This window comes from Ictalurus punctatus, chromosome 8 (assembly GCF_001660625.3).
Source record: "Ictalurus punctatus breed USDA103 chromosome 8, Coco_2.0, whole genome shotgun sequence".
Lineage (NCBI taxonomy): Eukaryota > Metazoa > Chordata > Actinopteri > Siluriformes > Ictaluridae > Ictalurus > Ictalurus punctatus.
The window spans coordinates 16,192,800-16,209,471 of record NC_030423.2 but is presented as its reverse complement, the minus strand read 5'-3'; the positions used below and the strand labels follow the sequence as shown (position 1 = coordinate 16,209,471).

The following is a 16,672-nucleotide window of genomic DNA, read 5'->3' as shown; positions in this document are numbered from 1 at the left end:
CATCCACTGAATCGAATGTGGGCATGGCCTCGAGTGTTTGTGTATAAGATGGGTGTGCTTTGTGTACACAAAGAGATATTATCTCACCATTTTAAATCGGTCCTGATCCTGATATTTTCTACATATTTATAAAAAAAAAAGTGCCACCGTGGTCAAAATCTGTAGTCCCATGAACGTCTGGCTAAGACTTATTTTTTTCTTTTCCTGTCAGTCACCAAGGGCTGATATGCATTTCTAAGGCAAGCTTTGATACAGGGCTTTAAATTCCCTGTCACTTTGAATCTTAGCTTTATAGACAGCTCTGGCGTCTGGTCCTGTGTTATTTATTTATTTATTTATTTATTTATTTATTTATTTATTTATTTATTTCGCCATGGCGGACCTCTCAATAGCAGTATGTGTGTGTGTCTATCTTTCTATCCTCTCACTCACTCACTCCATGTGCTTTGTGCTCTCACACAATTATGCATCAAAGAGTAAACACAAGGACACGCAGGATAAAAGGACCGTAATTACATTTACTAGGATCCAGAATGGACAACCTGCGTAACAGACTGACGATACACATGTTCTGATTGACATGTTGTCTCGGTTTATCAGTGTAATGAAAATGTATGTAAACAGGGTTTATCTCCGCTGTAAGACTCACCGTGTGCAGTTGACATGTCAGCATCATTTATCCGAGTTAAAGTAGCGAGTGCGATAGCCTACTATTGTTTGATTTCAGCATTTCATCTAGACTAGTGCCGCATCCCAATTCACCTAGTATCCGTCCAAAATAGTATCCGAGATTAGAATTAGTGTGTCCCAAATGGTAGTATGTTGAAATGAGTATCCGAAAGGTACCAGGATGGTCTACAAGATTTTCAGGTAGATTTTTGAAGTGTGGTTCAGTGGACACTTTTTCAGCTAATATTGCCCACAACTACTACTCACGAGAGTGGAGAAGCTTTACGGCAGTTTTGAGAGGTGTAAACGAAACTTGGAAAAATAAAATCGCGGGAATGTTAAAGTAAATGCTATAGCGAACGAAGAATGGTTCACGTCGACGTTGTGCGTAACTAGGCAACAGCGTTCTCTTCCTTTACATGACATGTTACTATGTCCCAGTACTCTTTTGCTACACACGCAAAAGTATGTACGTCTTCTTCACAAAACGAGTACATGCTTTAAGACTATAGTATAAGTAGGCAGCACAGGTTTCCTCTAAGATCACTAGCAGGTGTTGGAAATTCCAGTGAATGTAGTTATTATGAGTTTTGTATCATATGTGCAGTGTATTCTGTCCACACACAGCTGCGATTTCTCATAGTCTGTGTTTTTTCCTCCTCCAGCCCACTGCTGCTGTGATCATGGAGTTTATGACCATGATGGCGATCTGTCACACAGCCGTCCCGGAACGTAACGATGACACCATCACCTACCAAGCTGCCTCTCCAGGTCTGTCAGTCCATATACCGTATCATCACAGTGATGTTCAGTAAGGACCGCGTGATAACGGCCGAGTTATGAACGGATTGTTATTTTTCAGCCAAAGAATCACTTTATTGCTCCTCTTGATCATGTAAAACAGGCTTTTATGTCACATTATCTTAGCAATCACGACACCATGCGTGAAAGAGCGGTAACCACGAACTGTCGCAGCCAGGTGTGTCACATTTGTCCGCAATAGATTTTGCGAGATCACGGGGCGAAGAGTCAGGATCGTTTGGTCGGGATTCGTGAGCGTAATCTTGAAGCGTCATCATATCTGGGGTCTCTGGGTCTGATTTAGGATTTGGTTAGGATCAGAATCATTTTCTTCGCCATTTACGTTTACATGTATTAGGAATTTTGTGGAATATGTAGGAATTTTCCTTGGTGTTTGGTCACAATGCATTCACACACACACACATCAGTCAACACACACACACGTAGGATTGTTTAAATCTTGTCGTTTGGCCCAGGCGTTCGGTGCAGTATCTCAATGTTACTCTTACAAAATTGTTCTTAAAGGGGTCATGACATCTTTGGGGGGGATGGGGGTCCTCAATTTTATTATCTTCCCTGAGGTGCAATTATAATATTAGTAAAATAAAGTAAAATTTTGTAATTTATGACCTTTTCTCTGATATTCTGACTGAAACTATCAGTTTTTGTGTCCTTTACCTTTAAGACTTCAATGTAACCACCCACTGCTTTGCTTATGAATTAATTATCCACGCCCCCTGCCGCAACACGTGCAGAACCATTTTCAGCGGCCGAGTGCCAGTGGGCGGGGCAAGCGGTGCCATGATGTAAAAGTAGGTGTCGATGTCTTGCTGTACGGGCAGTCGTATGTAAACGTATTTGGCCGTGTGATGTCACAAATCCTGCCACACCCAAACGAGCTGCATTTGGAGCCTGGTTAAATAAATGCTCTTTTTGTATTGAGGAGGACGTATTAAGCTATGAAACTTGCAGGACTTTTTAATGGTACAATGACCTAGCAAAATTTGATTTCTCTTGTCATGACCCCTTAAACAAATATCAATGACATCACAGCACGGACAGTTCTACCATATCAGAGTGGAGCTTTTCATGTAATACAGAGCGAATAAACAATACAATAACGTTAGTGACCAGTACAACGTTCATCATCGTCACTACTGTGTTGAGTAATGTCATTAGTGACACGTGAAGTCGCATCATTTCCTACATAACTTCAGACATTAGCTTGGTGTTTCTCAGTGTTCTGTAGTTTTAACGACTCGGTACTTTTAATAGAATGTAGCCTTTAATAGAAAAGGCTATGAGTTAGTGGTTTTATTTCTTGGCTCGTGTTTTATGAGTTTGTTTTCTGAATGCTGCTCTAATTTCCTGTGGCTTTCATCTCGGAGATTGAGCAGACAGACTTCTCAGCATCTCTCCCAGACATCAGTATTGAGCTCCGGCTCAGAGGAGAGAGTGCCATTCTGTGTTGCTGCCCAAATCATAGTGCATTAAAGAGTGAATGAGTATTAAGTATAGTTTTCGATTAGAGGTGCACCGATACTAAATTTCTCAGCCGATACCGATAACCGATTATTCAGAGTGATATCGGCCGTTACCGATACCGATAGTTCTGCCTTTTATACCTTAATAATATAATTAATAATAATAATAATAATTAATTCCACAATTCTGAAAGAAATGCAAATGAAAAACTTTATTCTCTCCATTTCAGCAAGTTATTCACAGTAACTGGTCTCATGAACAGAAAACACATTACTCATTAACATTAACACATGAACTAAATTCTGAAGATTAAAGTAAGATTTCTTAACTTATTGAATGTTATTCATTCAGATTAACATTGACTGAATTTTTTTAAAAACCTCCTGTTAGTCTCACATTCACTCTCCACAAACAAAAGCATTTCTACTTTCTCATTAAACATCAAACTGGTAATATAATTTTTTTATATATTAACATTAACTGGATATGAAATATACTAATCTACAAATATATTTTTCTGTGATATATATATATATATATATATATATATATATATATATATATATATATATATATATATATATATATATATATGTCAACTCCTCTTCATTTAAATCTTTCAACGGTATATTGGCGCTTTAATTGAGCTCAAGCAGCCCGGCAAAAAAAAATATATAATAATTTAGACTCGACACCGAAACTCCCGGTTCACGGCTGCAGCGTCAGGTGTAAAATTTTATCAGTGCAGATATTACAGAGTTTATAAACTGCAGTTTTGTCGTCATTCCACACAAAAGACATCATCTTTACACACAGCAACGAATTCAGTGTGTTTTCCCGCCCTCTTTTGATTGACAGGATATAATCGGCCCTGATCATCGGATGTTTTTGAACTATCGGCCGATACATCGTTTAAACGATCACTTTTTTTCCGGTGCATCGGGTTATGTATAATTTAAGGCAGAATCATTCTAGCTTTCTTTACACAGTCTCGATAAGGACAGATCTGAATTAATTTAGGTGTTCTCGGCATCAAGAACAAGCGAGACTAATTTGCATTAACGCGTTCGCAATATGAACTGTATTATTCTCCTGACACTGAGAGTGAAAACCAGCTTTAACAGATTTAATACAGCTTTGTCTGTGGAGTGACTTTTATACCCTAATGGATATTATAGTCTTAATCAGATCCCATATTTATTTTGAGAAGCTTTAATACAGGTGGGCTCTGTGTCTTTTCTTTCTTTCTTTCTTTTTTTTTTTTTTTTTTGCCAGTATGGAATGAAATACAGCGCCTTGCAAAGCTATTCAACATTACGAATGACACTTACACCGGTTGTTCCAGCCAGTGTGTTTATTGCAATCCAGTACGCTCAAAATCGCAATTCATTTGCAGCAGAATTTGAAAAGAATAAAAAAGTGAAAAATGCTGCTTGCATAAGTATTCGACCCCTTCAGACTAGCACCTTTTGCTGCAGTAACAGCTTTTAGTGTGACAGTTTAAGTTCTTATCAGTTTCACACACTGTTTGGGAGTGATTTTCACCCATTCTTCCTAGCAGATTTGCTCCAGGTTCTTCAAGTTGTTAGGATGTTGTTTGTTGACTGCAATATTCTTAATTCCATTTGTGTTTACTTCGAGTATGACTAACTGGATTAAGGTAATAAAAACTTGCTGTTTACATGCTAGTTTCTTAATCAGAGTACCGTCTTAATCGGGTTAATATCGGATTATTGTTGCCCATGTAAATGTACTGATTGTCCCGGAATCCCACTAGACCAGACCAGACCAGACAGAGCCCAGCACATTGCTCAGTCTTCACCTGGCCAAACAACCTGGTGGAAAACGCGCCAGGGTTTCGTTCAAACATTGTACATGTGAAAGCACCCTGATATGCTGCTCGTAACCGCTGTCCTGACTCGCCCTCTTTTCACACGACAGATGAAGGAGCCCTGGTCCGCGCAGCACGCAACCTTGGCTTCGTTTTCTCAGCCAGGACTCCAGACAGCGTCATCATCGAGGCGGTGAGTGCGTGCGCAACACAGCGTCAAAACAACAGCTTATCTCTCTTACTGTTGACCGTGAGTGCAGTTTCTGTTTGGAACACACAGTTCATTAAAGCTATTGTGTCGTACTAAGGAACTGTCATGATAATACAGTCATCCCTGTTTCTCTCATCATAACGCCACCAGTGAGAAGACGAGAGCATTGTTTATGAGAATCTATTGAGTCTGATAGCTGTCTGATGTCTAATCTCTTCTCAGATCAGAAGCTGTGGTTGATTTTCTCTCACAGCGGCTCTGACAGTACTTCTGGCTGTAACGTAAATGTTAGATTGATATTAATGTGCTAGCACTAATATGTTCTTGTTGCTATGATCACAGGATCTTGTATGGTGTTCGCATAATCGAAGGCTAGCAACAGAGCAGATGAAATGATGTGATGTGGGGAAGCGTTGTGTTAGGGGATGAGTTATTTAGCGTTTATGTGGGTGGAATAAGCTGTGGTTGCTGTTAGGGATGGATAATCAGTGGCGTGTGCTGAGGGGCTCTGCGCGGCGGTTAATGGTGTGGATGTGTCCGGTTTGTGCTGATTGCGCTAAATGAAATTAACAGGGCAGAGACACGGTGTGCGCCGTGTCCTGCTTCTGAGATCACACATTAGTGAGATGCTGCACTGCCATGTCACTCTCAAACACCATCACTACCAGAATCCAGCTGTGTGCGTGCGTGTGTGTGCGTGCGTGAGTGCGTGAGTGTGCACGCACGCTCACGTATGGGGTGAAATATGACTCAGTGTCAGCCTAATAATAAATTAATTTATCAGGAACTTTATTTAGATCACCAGTTACATTTTTAATAAGAGGAAAACTCAGGATCTCTCGCTCTGTCTCTCTCTCTCTGTCTCTTTCTTTCTGTCTCTTTCTTTCTGTCTCTCTCTCTGTCTCTCTCTCTCTCTGTCTCTCTCTCTCTCTGTCTCTCTCTCTCTTTCTCTCTGTCTGTGTGTCTCTCTCTGTGTCTCTCCCTCTCTCTCTGTCTCTCTCTCTGTGTCTCTCTCTCTCTTTCTTTCTGTCTCTCTCTCTCTGTCTCTCTCTCTCTCTTTCTCTCTGTCTGTGTGTCTCTCTCTGTGTCTCTCCCTCTCTCTCTGTCTCTCTCTCTGTCTCTCTCTCTCCCTCTCTCTCTCCCTCTCTCTCTGTCTCTCTCTCTTTCTCTCTCTCTGTCTCTCTCTCTGTCTCTTTCTTTCTGTCTTTCTCTCTCTGTCTCTCTCTCTCTTTCTCTCTGTCTGTGTGTCTCTCTCTGTGTCTCACCCTCTCTGTCTGTCTCTCTCTCTCCCTCTCTCTCTGTCCCTCTCTCTCTGTCTCTCTCTCTGTCTCTCTCTCTCTGTCTCTCTCTCTGTCTCTCTCTCTCTCTGTCTCTCTCTCTCTGTCTCTCTCTCTCTTTCTCTCTGTCTGTGTGTCTCTCTCTGTCTCTCTCTCTGTCTGTCTCTCTCTCTGTCTCTCTCTCTCTTGTTGTAGGCTGTTGAATTTTTTTGCTGGGTCAAGCTAAAATAGTAGTTTATGATGCAAGGAAAAACAAAATTGAACAGAACTTGAGCTAATGTTTAGAAATAGTATCCTAGTGAAATGTAGAATTCTGATTGGGTTTCGGTATTATAAAGGCATGACTGATCTTGTTTCTTCTGATTTGATTTGATGCTTTAAAGGGGCTTTGTGTGAAGTCATTGATGATAATTTACAGTTTACATACCTCTTAAGATTGTTTGTGTGTATGTATCTAGTAGTAGTAGTAGTAGTAGTTTTTTAACGAAGTGAGAATTGATGGGAAAATGTTTTAACAATTGTATTGAAGGATTTTAAAAATTTTCTCTCTTTCTGTCTCTCTCTTTCTCTGTCTATCTTTGTGCCTGTCTGTATCTGTCTGTGTCTATGTGTGTCTCTCTCTCTCTCTCTCTCTCTCTATTGTTCACACAGCTTGGTCAAGAAGAGAAATATGAACTACTACATGTGTTGGAGTTCACAAGGTGCGCTATGTCCTAATGTCTTTTCTTTTTTCCTCCATCCTTTCCTCCACATCTGACCGATTCGTTCATTTGATTCACTTTGTGAATGAATCGTCATATTGCACTTTTCACGTTCAGGTACAGGTTTCCTCATTTATGATGATGACTATGAGTGTTATTTTCTTCCTACAGCACCAGGAAGAGAATGTCGGTCATCATGCGCACTCCATCTGGAAAGATCCGGCTATACTGTAAAGGAGCTGTAAGTGTCTGTCTATCACCATAGCAACAGTGCTGCCAAACGCTGGAGACCACGGCAGCGGCGGCTTCGAATGCTTTCTTGAGCGTTATCTCTTATGATGATTCGACCTCAAGCACAAAATCAGATCTGAAACGGAACTGGTTTACTGACGTCTCTGTTTGTGCATGCAGAAGGTTTTGCTAATGCATAGAGCCTGCTGCTTTCAAACAGGCAACCAATAGGAAGGAGTTTCTCTCTGTTTGCTTGTACGATGCTAGTAAATCTGATTTAGTATTGATTTTATTATTGATGTACTGCTTCAGCATGGTAGAAGAACATTCCAGAAGTATTTCTTTCCCGATTTAGTTTGGCATTAACCTGTCACTCAGGCATCGTGCAGCATTAATGTGTTAAACAAAGTCATTTCCAGCTGTTGTGACTCAGCAGTTGCAGATGCGTCTTCATCTTCATGCCACCGCTCAGTAGAATCAATTGTTTCGGTATTCACTGATACACAAACAGCCTTGTAGGCCCTGGCGAAATCAGACATTTTCAGTCAGTATAAACAAATGAACTATTTTATCGCCGCAAGTCTGTTTTAAGGGGACACTGTTGGGTTTCTGTGTGTAGAGTAACGTGACTGATGGTGAGCAGGGCGATGGGAAAGGGGAAGGATGTGAGCCCCCTGCTGGGCAAACAATTCACACCTCTCCAGAATAATACGGACAGCACTACTTAAGCTTTTCTTGATAGTAAAACACCGTATACATCTGCCACAATAAAATGATCAATTTAAACTTAGTAGGCTAGGCAAAAAAAAAAAAAAAAGAAATACTTGCGAAACTGCAATATCTAAAAGCGACGGAGTGTCTACTTTCATACGAGCCGTTAAGCACTACGGTGGAGTCTGACAGCACAAATAAACTCATTGGCAGCCCCAGAACAGGCGGAAATTCCATTTAAAATAGTTCATGTAAGGATTTGTCGCTTAAAAGAATGACACCTTTTTGGAACGATTCCGAACCTGTTTCGGAGGTATTTTGCAGCTCGTCCCGTGTAATTCTGCCAGAAATATTTTGTGAGAGAGAAATACTTTACGGCCGTGACAAATATATTCCGACACCACTTTTGGATGATGGTGTGCATACCAGTTCTGGAAGAATGTAGCTCATGAGATTGGCATTGATTCTGCTACAATATGTTAAGTATTAAGCACAAGCCCAAATGTTTAATGCAGGACTGAATCCATAGTGTGGAGTAAAAGTGGAAGCTAGCAGTGTGGATGTTCTCCTTCAGCTGACTGATTTTCTTTTTTCCACAGGACACGGTCATCTATGACCGCTTGGCAGATAGTTCCAGGTATAAGGATATTACACTGAAACATCTGGAGCAGTTTGCTACAGAGGGTGAGAACACACACATACATGCACCACACACACACACACACACACACACACACACACACACACACACACACACACACACATATATATTATGGGACACAAATCCCCCATTTTAATGGTGTCGGTTTGCAGCATTGCAGTCTTTGTTGCTCTTTCTGGCGTTAATCCTATGTGTGTTCTGCCCCCTGGTGGCTGAGTGAGATATTGCAGTGTATTAAGTTGCATGAAGATTCAGTTGCAAGATTTGTAATCTAAATATGAACTAAATTGTGACTAAAACCATGAATCTCAGAACATCGCTATTGCTTTCCATGATTTTACAATCAGACACATAAAAGCCAGGAGTCATACAGACTAGTGAGTCAGTGAGTGAGTAATACAAGTTGTACGGAATGGTCTGTGTACAAGTGAACGTCTTTGTTCCTCTAGGTTTGCGTACGCTGTGTTTTGCTGTGGCAGACATATCCCAGTCATTATACCAGCAGTGGCAGGAAGTACATCATCGTGCCTGCACCTCTCTGCAGAACAGAGCACTCAAAATGGAGGAAAGCTACGAGCTCATCGAGAAGGTCAGGGCCGTACACACACTCGCGTTCTACACGTTTTCCAATCCTGCCACTTTTTAAAGTTGCTTTCTTCTCTCTCTGATCCAACACCGATCAAAGCTGCTGAAGGGTCTCTGCTACAGAAATTCGATTTGCATTGTGTAGGATTTATGGATCGCTGCAAGATGTCGCAGCAGATCAAGCTCTCAGGATCTGTGGCACAGGGGTCAGAGTCAAACTCGTGGGCCAAACACATCGCGCTGCTGCTGCTTTGTTTCATAATAATAGTGAAAAGTCTCCTAGTACTTACTACCCAGCATTTTCACTATAGCTGGACATCCCGTCAGACCTGTAGAACACCAACCATTCTGCACTGTGCATGCGCTTACATCTCCCAGCTGAAATACCCGTTCAAACCCACACTTGGCTCCTGTGTTTGATTCACCGGATCTGCGATTCAGAAATGCATCAGTTGGCCTTTAGAGACAGAATATGTTGGAAAATACAATACAGTGCTACTGAATCTACTCAATATGGGACAGTTTGATTTTGATATCCAACTGATATGTCACTGGCTTTGTTTAGAATCTGGGGTAACATTAATTCACTGATGATGATGTAAAGAAGCATGAGCTACAACCATGTCGGCCAGCCTATTCAATTATTTACACATCAGTTAAATCTTTTTTCACACACCAGTGCAACAATTATAATTAGGATGATTATTAGGATGATTATAATTAGGATGATTATTAGGAACATGAGTTTTGTCTATCATTACACTCAATGCGTCGATCATAAACATTGATCATTTCACTCTTATTCTTAGCATACAAGCCTGTGTGAGTTCTTCTTAAACCTCTTTCTCACGGTTATATATTTTCGGTAGTTGGAAAGCATACATATATTTAAAATAAAAATAAAAATTTCTGAAGGTCTTATAAAAGGTCTAGTAGTGCATACAGTTGGATAGTTTCTGTTAGAAATGTTCTACTTTTAAAGCCTGGGTTGTTGATGTTAAGTGATATAATTTATTAACTAGTAAAAATATTAATAAGTAGCCCTAAGGGTGGGGGCACGGTGGCCTAGTGGTTAGCAGGTTTGCTTCACACATCCTGGGGGTTGGGGGCTCAAATCATGTCTCTGCCCTGTGTGCATGGAGTTTGCATGTTTTCCCCGTGTTTCTGGGGTTTCCTCCGGGTACTTCGGTTTCCTCCCCGGTCCAAAGACATGCACTGTAGGCTAATTGGCATGTCCAAATTGTCTGTTGTGTGTGAATGTGTGTTGGCATCATGTCCAGGGTGTCCCCCACACCTTGTGCCGTGAGTTCCCTGGGATAGGCTCCCCACGACCCTGTGTAGGAGAAGCGGTTTGGAAAATGGTTGGATAAGTAGCTTTAGCACTATGTTCGACAGTGTCTGAGGGATATTTCGAAAATGGAAATCTCACATCTATGGGATGTGAATGATTTGGCATGAATCCAAGAGATTGATTCATTATCGTAGCCAGTAGTGCATGCTCAGCACTGACTAATACTGCTAGCAGTTCTGATTGACGGTAATTCAGTCTGTGCTTTAAATCAACACTTCTCTAAGCAAATATGTTTAATGTCACAAATACGTGTCCGCATGGCGTATCGATTTCTGCCTGTGGGGCTCATTATTGCAATGGAGGGAAAGGAGGAAGGGCAATTAATAAAATTAGGACTGAGCACTGTGTTGTTCCAGAGACTGGTCAGCAGGGGGCAGTAAGAGACTCATGCACACACTGATCTTTGGGTCTTATGAGGTACAGTATAATGATGTCAAGCATCATGATGGAAGCTACAGCCTGGGGACACACGCACAGGTCAGCTGTTCTACTGGAGTAAAACTGATCTATAGATTGTTGAAGTAGTGATCGAGTCACCGGTTTTACACTATAAGAGGTGTAATAAAAATTCTGCTTGGACACCGAGCTGAACACCTGAAATCGATTTTTCTCAGCACAAAACATTTACTTTCGCAGACTTGCAAGAGTTCGTTTCTCCCTTCTACAGCTCCGTCTGCTCTCCAGGGTTCAGTCATAACTCTGGCTGCTTCGAAAAGATTGTGGTCGGTCAAAAGGCCAGGGGCTTCCTGTGAAAAACACTTCAAGCTGCCACACACCCTTTCTCTCTCTCTCTCTCTCTCTCTCTCTCTCTCTCTCTCTCTCTCTCTCTATCTCACACACACACACACACACACACACACACAACCAGGCGTCTGCGGTCAGAGCATGACTGTGATTCTCCTAAGCACTCGCTGCTCCTGTCTCTCTCCCCGATCCCACATCCTCACTCAGCCCGGCGTGTACACTGGGTCAGCTGACCAGAGGAAAACACTCCTGCTGCTTCAGTCTGAGAAAGCGATCCGCTCCACACTCCCACTGCACCGCGCTTTTTACGGGAATGCGTTCAGAGATGCTATGACTGGGAAAGAAGCGGTTGTCATGAATGTTAAATACTGATGTTAAATACAGAGAGGGAGTTGGGGAGGGAGTTTCTTAAAAATATTATGAAATGAAAGAGAGCTTTGAGGTCGCTCTCTGAAACCTGATGGAACAGGGATATTTGGCTATCATTTCTTTAGCGATATTTGTTGAGCTTGGATCGGGTTCAAATTTCAGAACCGAGTTTTTCCCATCTTTTAAAAAAAAACAAAAAAAAAAAAAACTGCATTGCATTTTCTCTATATGGTTAGCTTTTATTTCCATATGTATTTTTTAGTTTTCTTCATGAATTGCTTCAAACATTTTCCTTAACTTGACATGTTGGAGTCACTCGTATATTGTTGGCACCGAAGTCCACATTACAGTGTGTGAGAGAGTGGATATGTGGTAAAGCACAGGGAGCCTGGAGCCTATCCCAGGGGACTCTGGGCATGAGGCAGCGGACACCCCGGATGGGGTGCCAAGCCTTCACAGGGCACATTCACAAACGCACACACTCACACCTACAGCTTACACATCTACATTCAAAGCTTACCGGCGAATCCAGAGGAAACCCTTGAAGCACGGGAAGAACATGTAAACTCCACGCACACAGGGCGGAGGAGGGAATCAACCCTGGAGGTGCAAGTCAAACGTGCACACCCCCCCCCCCCCCCCCCAAAAGAAAATTTAATGCTACCAAAAGTAAGGTCAGACGTTTGGAAAGCATTTACTTTGCCGCACAGAGCGGCGAACAATCCTGCAGGTTTGCCCAGTGCAATTCTGGATGTAATTATGTAATTTTCATTTTCATTTTGACTGATATTTATTATTACCTCTATTTTGGCCAAAGACTTTAAAAAGTACAGTAAGTAAGTTGACCACAGAATTCCCCCCTGTTCGAGAGAACTAGCGAGAACTTTGTCTGAAAAAATAAATTTGGTCAACAGTTTCTCTTTAAAAAGCTCACATGTCCACAAATTGCTCCTATTTTATTGTACTTATCAAGCGCTGTGCAGTTTCCAGGTGAGAGTCATTTTCTTATTATCGTTTTTTCTTTTTTTTTTTTTCTTTGCTCCACTAAAACCTGAAGTGCAATAAAAAACATTGCACTGTATTAAAATGTTTCACAGGTACGTGTATATGTAATGTATTTTTTATTTATTTTAACTGTTCTAGCAACGACTGAGGGAGGGAAATAGGATAGCTTGGTCTTATTCAGATGTCGAACAGTTTGGATTGGTCTGATTTAGACAGGGCTGTGGTTGGATTCTGATTCAAAACTTTGTCCTAAGGCTTGGACTGAATATTTTTAGGTTATGGTCAGGCCATCAAAGCCTAGGACATTTGTTTTGTATGGCAAATCTAAACTATTGTCAATAAGCATAATGTGAAAGGTGTGATTTAGTACTGATAGCTGTAATGTTTCTGATCTTTTGCTGTAGAACCTGCAGCTGCTCGGGGCCACTGCGATCGAGGACAAGCTGCAGGATCATGTCCCGGAGACCATTGAGACACTCATGAAAGCTGACATTAAGATCTGGATCCTGACCGGAGACAAGCAGGAGACTGCCATTAATATAGGTGAGTTCCAGCGTAGGCACTGACCGGTCATATGTGAGTAGGTCTCTTCCTGTCTCTCCCCCATGCTCAGGGATGCAGCATGTATCTTCTTTTCTATGTGAAAGCACAAGTGCTGATGTAACACACGCGACCCACCCTCTCCTTCCCTTCAGTCTCTGCGGCTTAGTCCTTTCTCTCAGATGTGGCGCGTATGATTAGCCTAAACAGCGATCTGTTGTGAGTTTGGGTTTCAAACAGTTAGCAGGCCAGGAGCAGAGCCAAACAGAGCGTGCTCTGTGGCCACCTAGCAGCTCTGCCCTCAATCAGGCCTTTGTGCTGAGCAGCTGCAGAGCACGGCTCTCTGGAACAGCTCTCCGCTGCAGAGTTCTCTTACAGCCACACTGATATCCACAAGCACTGTGTAAAAAAAAAAAAAACAAACAAAAAAAACTGTGCACATTGAACTTTTATAGCTGTAAATAACACCCTGTAAATGTGTAAATACCCAACTTTGAGCGCGTGATACCTGATAGATACCCGATACACAAGGAGTTTCATTTGCCAAAACTGCTAAACCAAAATTATAAATTTATGTCTAATAATATACCTGGGAAAGTGATGACTATATATTCATACACTACATGGCCAAAGGTTGGCCTATTCCAGGTTTAGTTCCCTTTGCTGTTATAATAACCTCCACTCTTCTGGAAAGGCTTTCCACTAGATTTTTGGAGCGTGGCTGTGGGGATTTGAGCTCATTCAGCCACAAGAGCATTAGTGAGGTCAGGCACTGATGTTGAGTGAGGAAGTCTGGGATGCAGTCAGCATTTCAGTTCATCCCGAAGGTGTTCAGTGGGGTTGAGGTCAGGGCTCTGCGCAGGACACTCGAGTTCTTTCACTCCAACCTGGGCAAACCATGTCTTCATGGAGCTCGCTTGGTGCACAGGGACATGGTCATGCTGGAACAGGTCTGGGCTTCTTCGTTCCAGCGAAGGGAAACTCTAACGCTACAGCATACGAAGACATTCTAGACAATTGTGTGCTTCCAAATTTGTGTCAACAAATTGGGGAAGAACCACATATGGATGTGATGGTCAGGGATCCACAAACTGTTGGCCATATAGTGCGTCTCATCCCAACGGCTCAGTTTATCACAGCACCCACACAAAATGTATCCGAAGTATAAGCTCTGCAATACGAAGTCAGAACAAACATTTTTGATGCGTTCGAGTTTTGCATCTGTCTGGTTTCTGCAATCCCAGTATTTAAAAGGTAAACCTTGCAATGATCATTAACCAATGATAAATTGGTTAATGCAGCCCCCCTAACTCAACACTCTCCTTGAGGCGTACGTTCCCTCACACAATCTGCGATCGAGTAACGACCGACGCTTACTAGTGCCTACTCAGCATGGCTCAAGATCCCTTTCCAGAACCTTCACACTATCTGTCCCTCAGTGGTGGAATGAACTTCCAGCCTCAATCTGGACAGCAGAACCTGTCATTATCTTCAAAAAACAGCTAAAGACCCTCCAATTCCATGAACACCTAACTAACCCCTAAAATGCCAACTCCACATTATCGTAAAAAAAAACTAAAAAAAAAACAAAAAGCACTTTACTCTAGCTCTTACACCTCTACTCGGCACACTTTACGTCTCTAGAACTCAATTCTAAATATTGTATAGTAGCACTACTTGTATTGTTCTCCGCTTTATAGATCGCTTTGCTTGTATTTCCTCATTTGTAAGTCGCTTTGGATAAAAGCTTCTGCTAAATGAATAACAGGATTAATGCATCTATCTATAGCACATCATTTCAATTGGACCTTACCAATTAATTTAAAAAGCTTCAGCGTTTGTGTGCTGGTATTAGCTTTAAAAAAAAAAAAAAGACAAAATGGGGAAAAAAAAAAAAAAAAAAAGATGATGCATTTTGTTTTCTCCAACTCTGAGAAATTCAATTACTGAAATATTCTAATGCTTTTAGTCTTTTTACTTGGCTCTGCCATCTGAAAGAAAAAAAAAAAAAAAAAAAAGGCACAACCACAGATTTAATGGATGCGTATTTAAGCTTCTGTTTCAATCAATCCAAAGAGAGAGGGGGTGTCATGCAGAGATGAGAAACAGGTTACTGGTTATCATTTCCTAGTTGGACAGAAGTTGAAATACAGCCCAAACAGGAAAAGGAAGGAAAGAGCCTTTTCCATTCATTGAACACCGGTAAACAGCACTAGTAGGAAAGTAAGTGATCTGTAAGTGTGTGCGCGTGTGTGTGTGTGAGGACAGATCCAGCCAAAAGCCAAAGTAAGCAAGTGAGTGGAGTCTAGGTGTTTTACATCTGCTGTGTAGTTGAGTGTGATTTCTGGTCTGGTGTGAATCGCTGAGTTTGACTGATTCTCTGTCTGAGTCGGGGGTGTTCTTGCTCTCCTTGCCCGTAGGATTAACGAGCGAGTTTTGGAGAAAGCCACAGGCTGGTCAGAGTGAGTGAGTGAGGCTGCCCTCTGCTTCGGCTGGCCTGTTGCTCTTGGCCTGGGTAGCACTGTAGCCCTCTTAGATTCAAGAGTGCAAACAAACAGCCTCAAGCCAAGCCAAACAGGCCTCCATGCCCTCCACTGCCCTGAAACTCCACAACTTTAAGCGAGGTTTAAACCTTTCTGCTGTGTAGGGCTGCTAATGCGACCATGGTGTGTAACCCTAATTACGTTCCCACTTCCTCTGCTCGGACAAGCGCTATTCTGTGTCGCATACCGTAGGTATCATTGAAGATCAGCCGTTTGCGCCGATCTGAGGCTAGCATCGTTTATCTCCACGCGGTGTGAAAAAGACATTTGCGAGAACAGGAAAGAGTGAGAGAATAGGGGACTAAATTGTCAATCAGATCTCAGTGAGAAGTCCAACCCATCGCAGGGCACATTCACACACCCATTCACACACTACGGACAATTTGGGAATGCCAATCAACCTACAAGGCATTTCTTTGGACCGGGGAGGAAACCAGAGTACCCGGAGGAAACCCCCGAAGCACGTGGAAAACATGCGAACTCTGCACGCACACACACAGCTTGGACGTGGGATTTGAACCCACAGCCCCAGAATTGCGAGGCAAATGTGCTAACCACGAAGTCACCATGACCCCGCCCCCCCAATGAAAAGTTTGTCTTTTGGAAAGTTTAAAATTTACATAGTTGTCCTGCCTAAATAAGCAAGTCCCAATATTTCTGCATAATCTAATCTCCACCTTGTATACCTCCTTGTCTCCTCCCTGTGGGAGTCCCTTTTGTCCCAACACATACGAACACACCCACACATCCTCACACTCGCAAACTCCAACTGCCCCTGAGGGATTTTCCTCTGCACTAACAGAGCTGTATATCGACAAATCCAGATAGATTGTCAGGGCAAGTCATGTTTTAAAGGGCACTCTCAACCAGCTCTAATAGATATAAGCCTGTACTGTTGAGATTTTATATATATATATATATATATATATATATATATATATATATATATATATATAT

General features: G+C 42.0%; 1 protein-coding gene across 3 annotated transcripts in view; it reads left to right on the top strand.

The window, feature by feature from the left end:
- The window catches only part of atp8a1 (ATPase phospholipid transporting 8A1), a 157,081-nt gene that overhangs the window by 77,351 nt on the left and 63,058 nt on the right, over positions 1-16,672 (top strand). For all 3 annotated transcript variants that reach the window (XM_053682041.1, XM_053682040.1, XM_053682042.1), the window contains 7 exons: positions 1,335-1,440; positions 4,897-4,979; positions 6,926-6,975; positions 7,147-7,216; positions 8,517-8,601; positions 9,028-9,167; positions 13,037-13,175. In XM_053682041.1, coding sequence (XP_053538016.1) covers positions 1,335-1,440; positions 4,897-4,979; positions 6,926-6,975; positions 7,147-7,216; positions 8,517-8,601; positions 9,028-9,167; positions 13,037-13,175 — 673 coding nt within the window. The remainder of the gene's footprint in view (positions 1-1,334; positions 1,441-4,896; positions 4,980-6,925; positions 6,976-7,146; positions 7,217-8,516; positions 8,602-9,027; positions 9,168-13,036; positions 13,176-16,672) is intronic.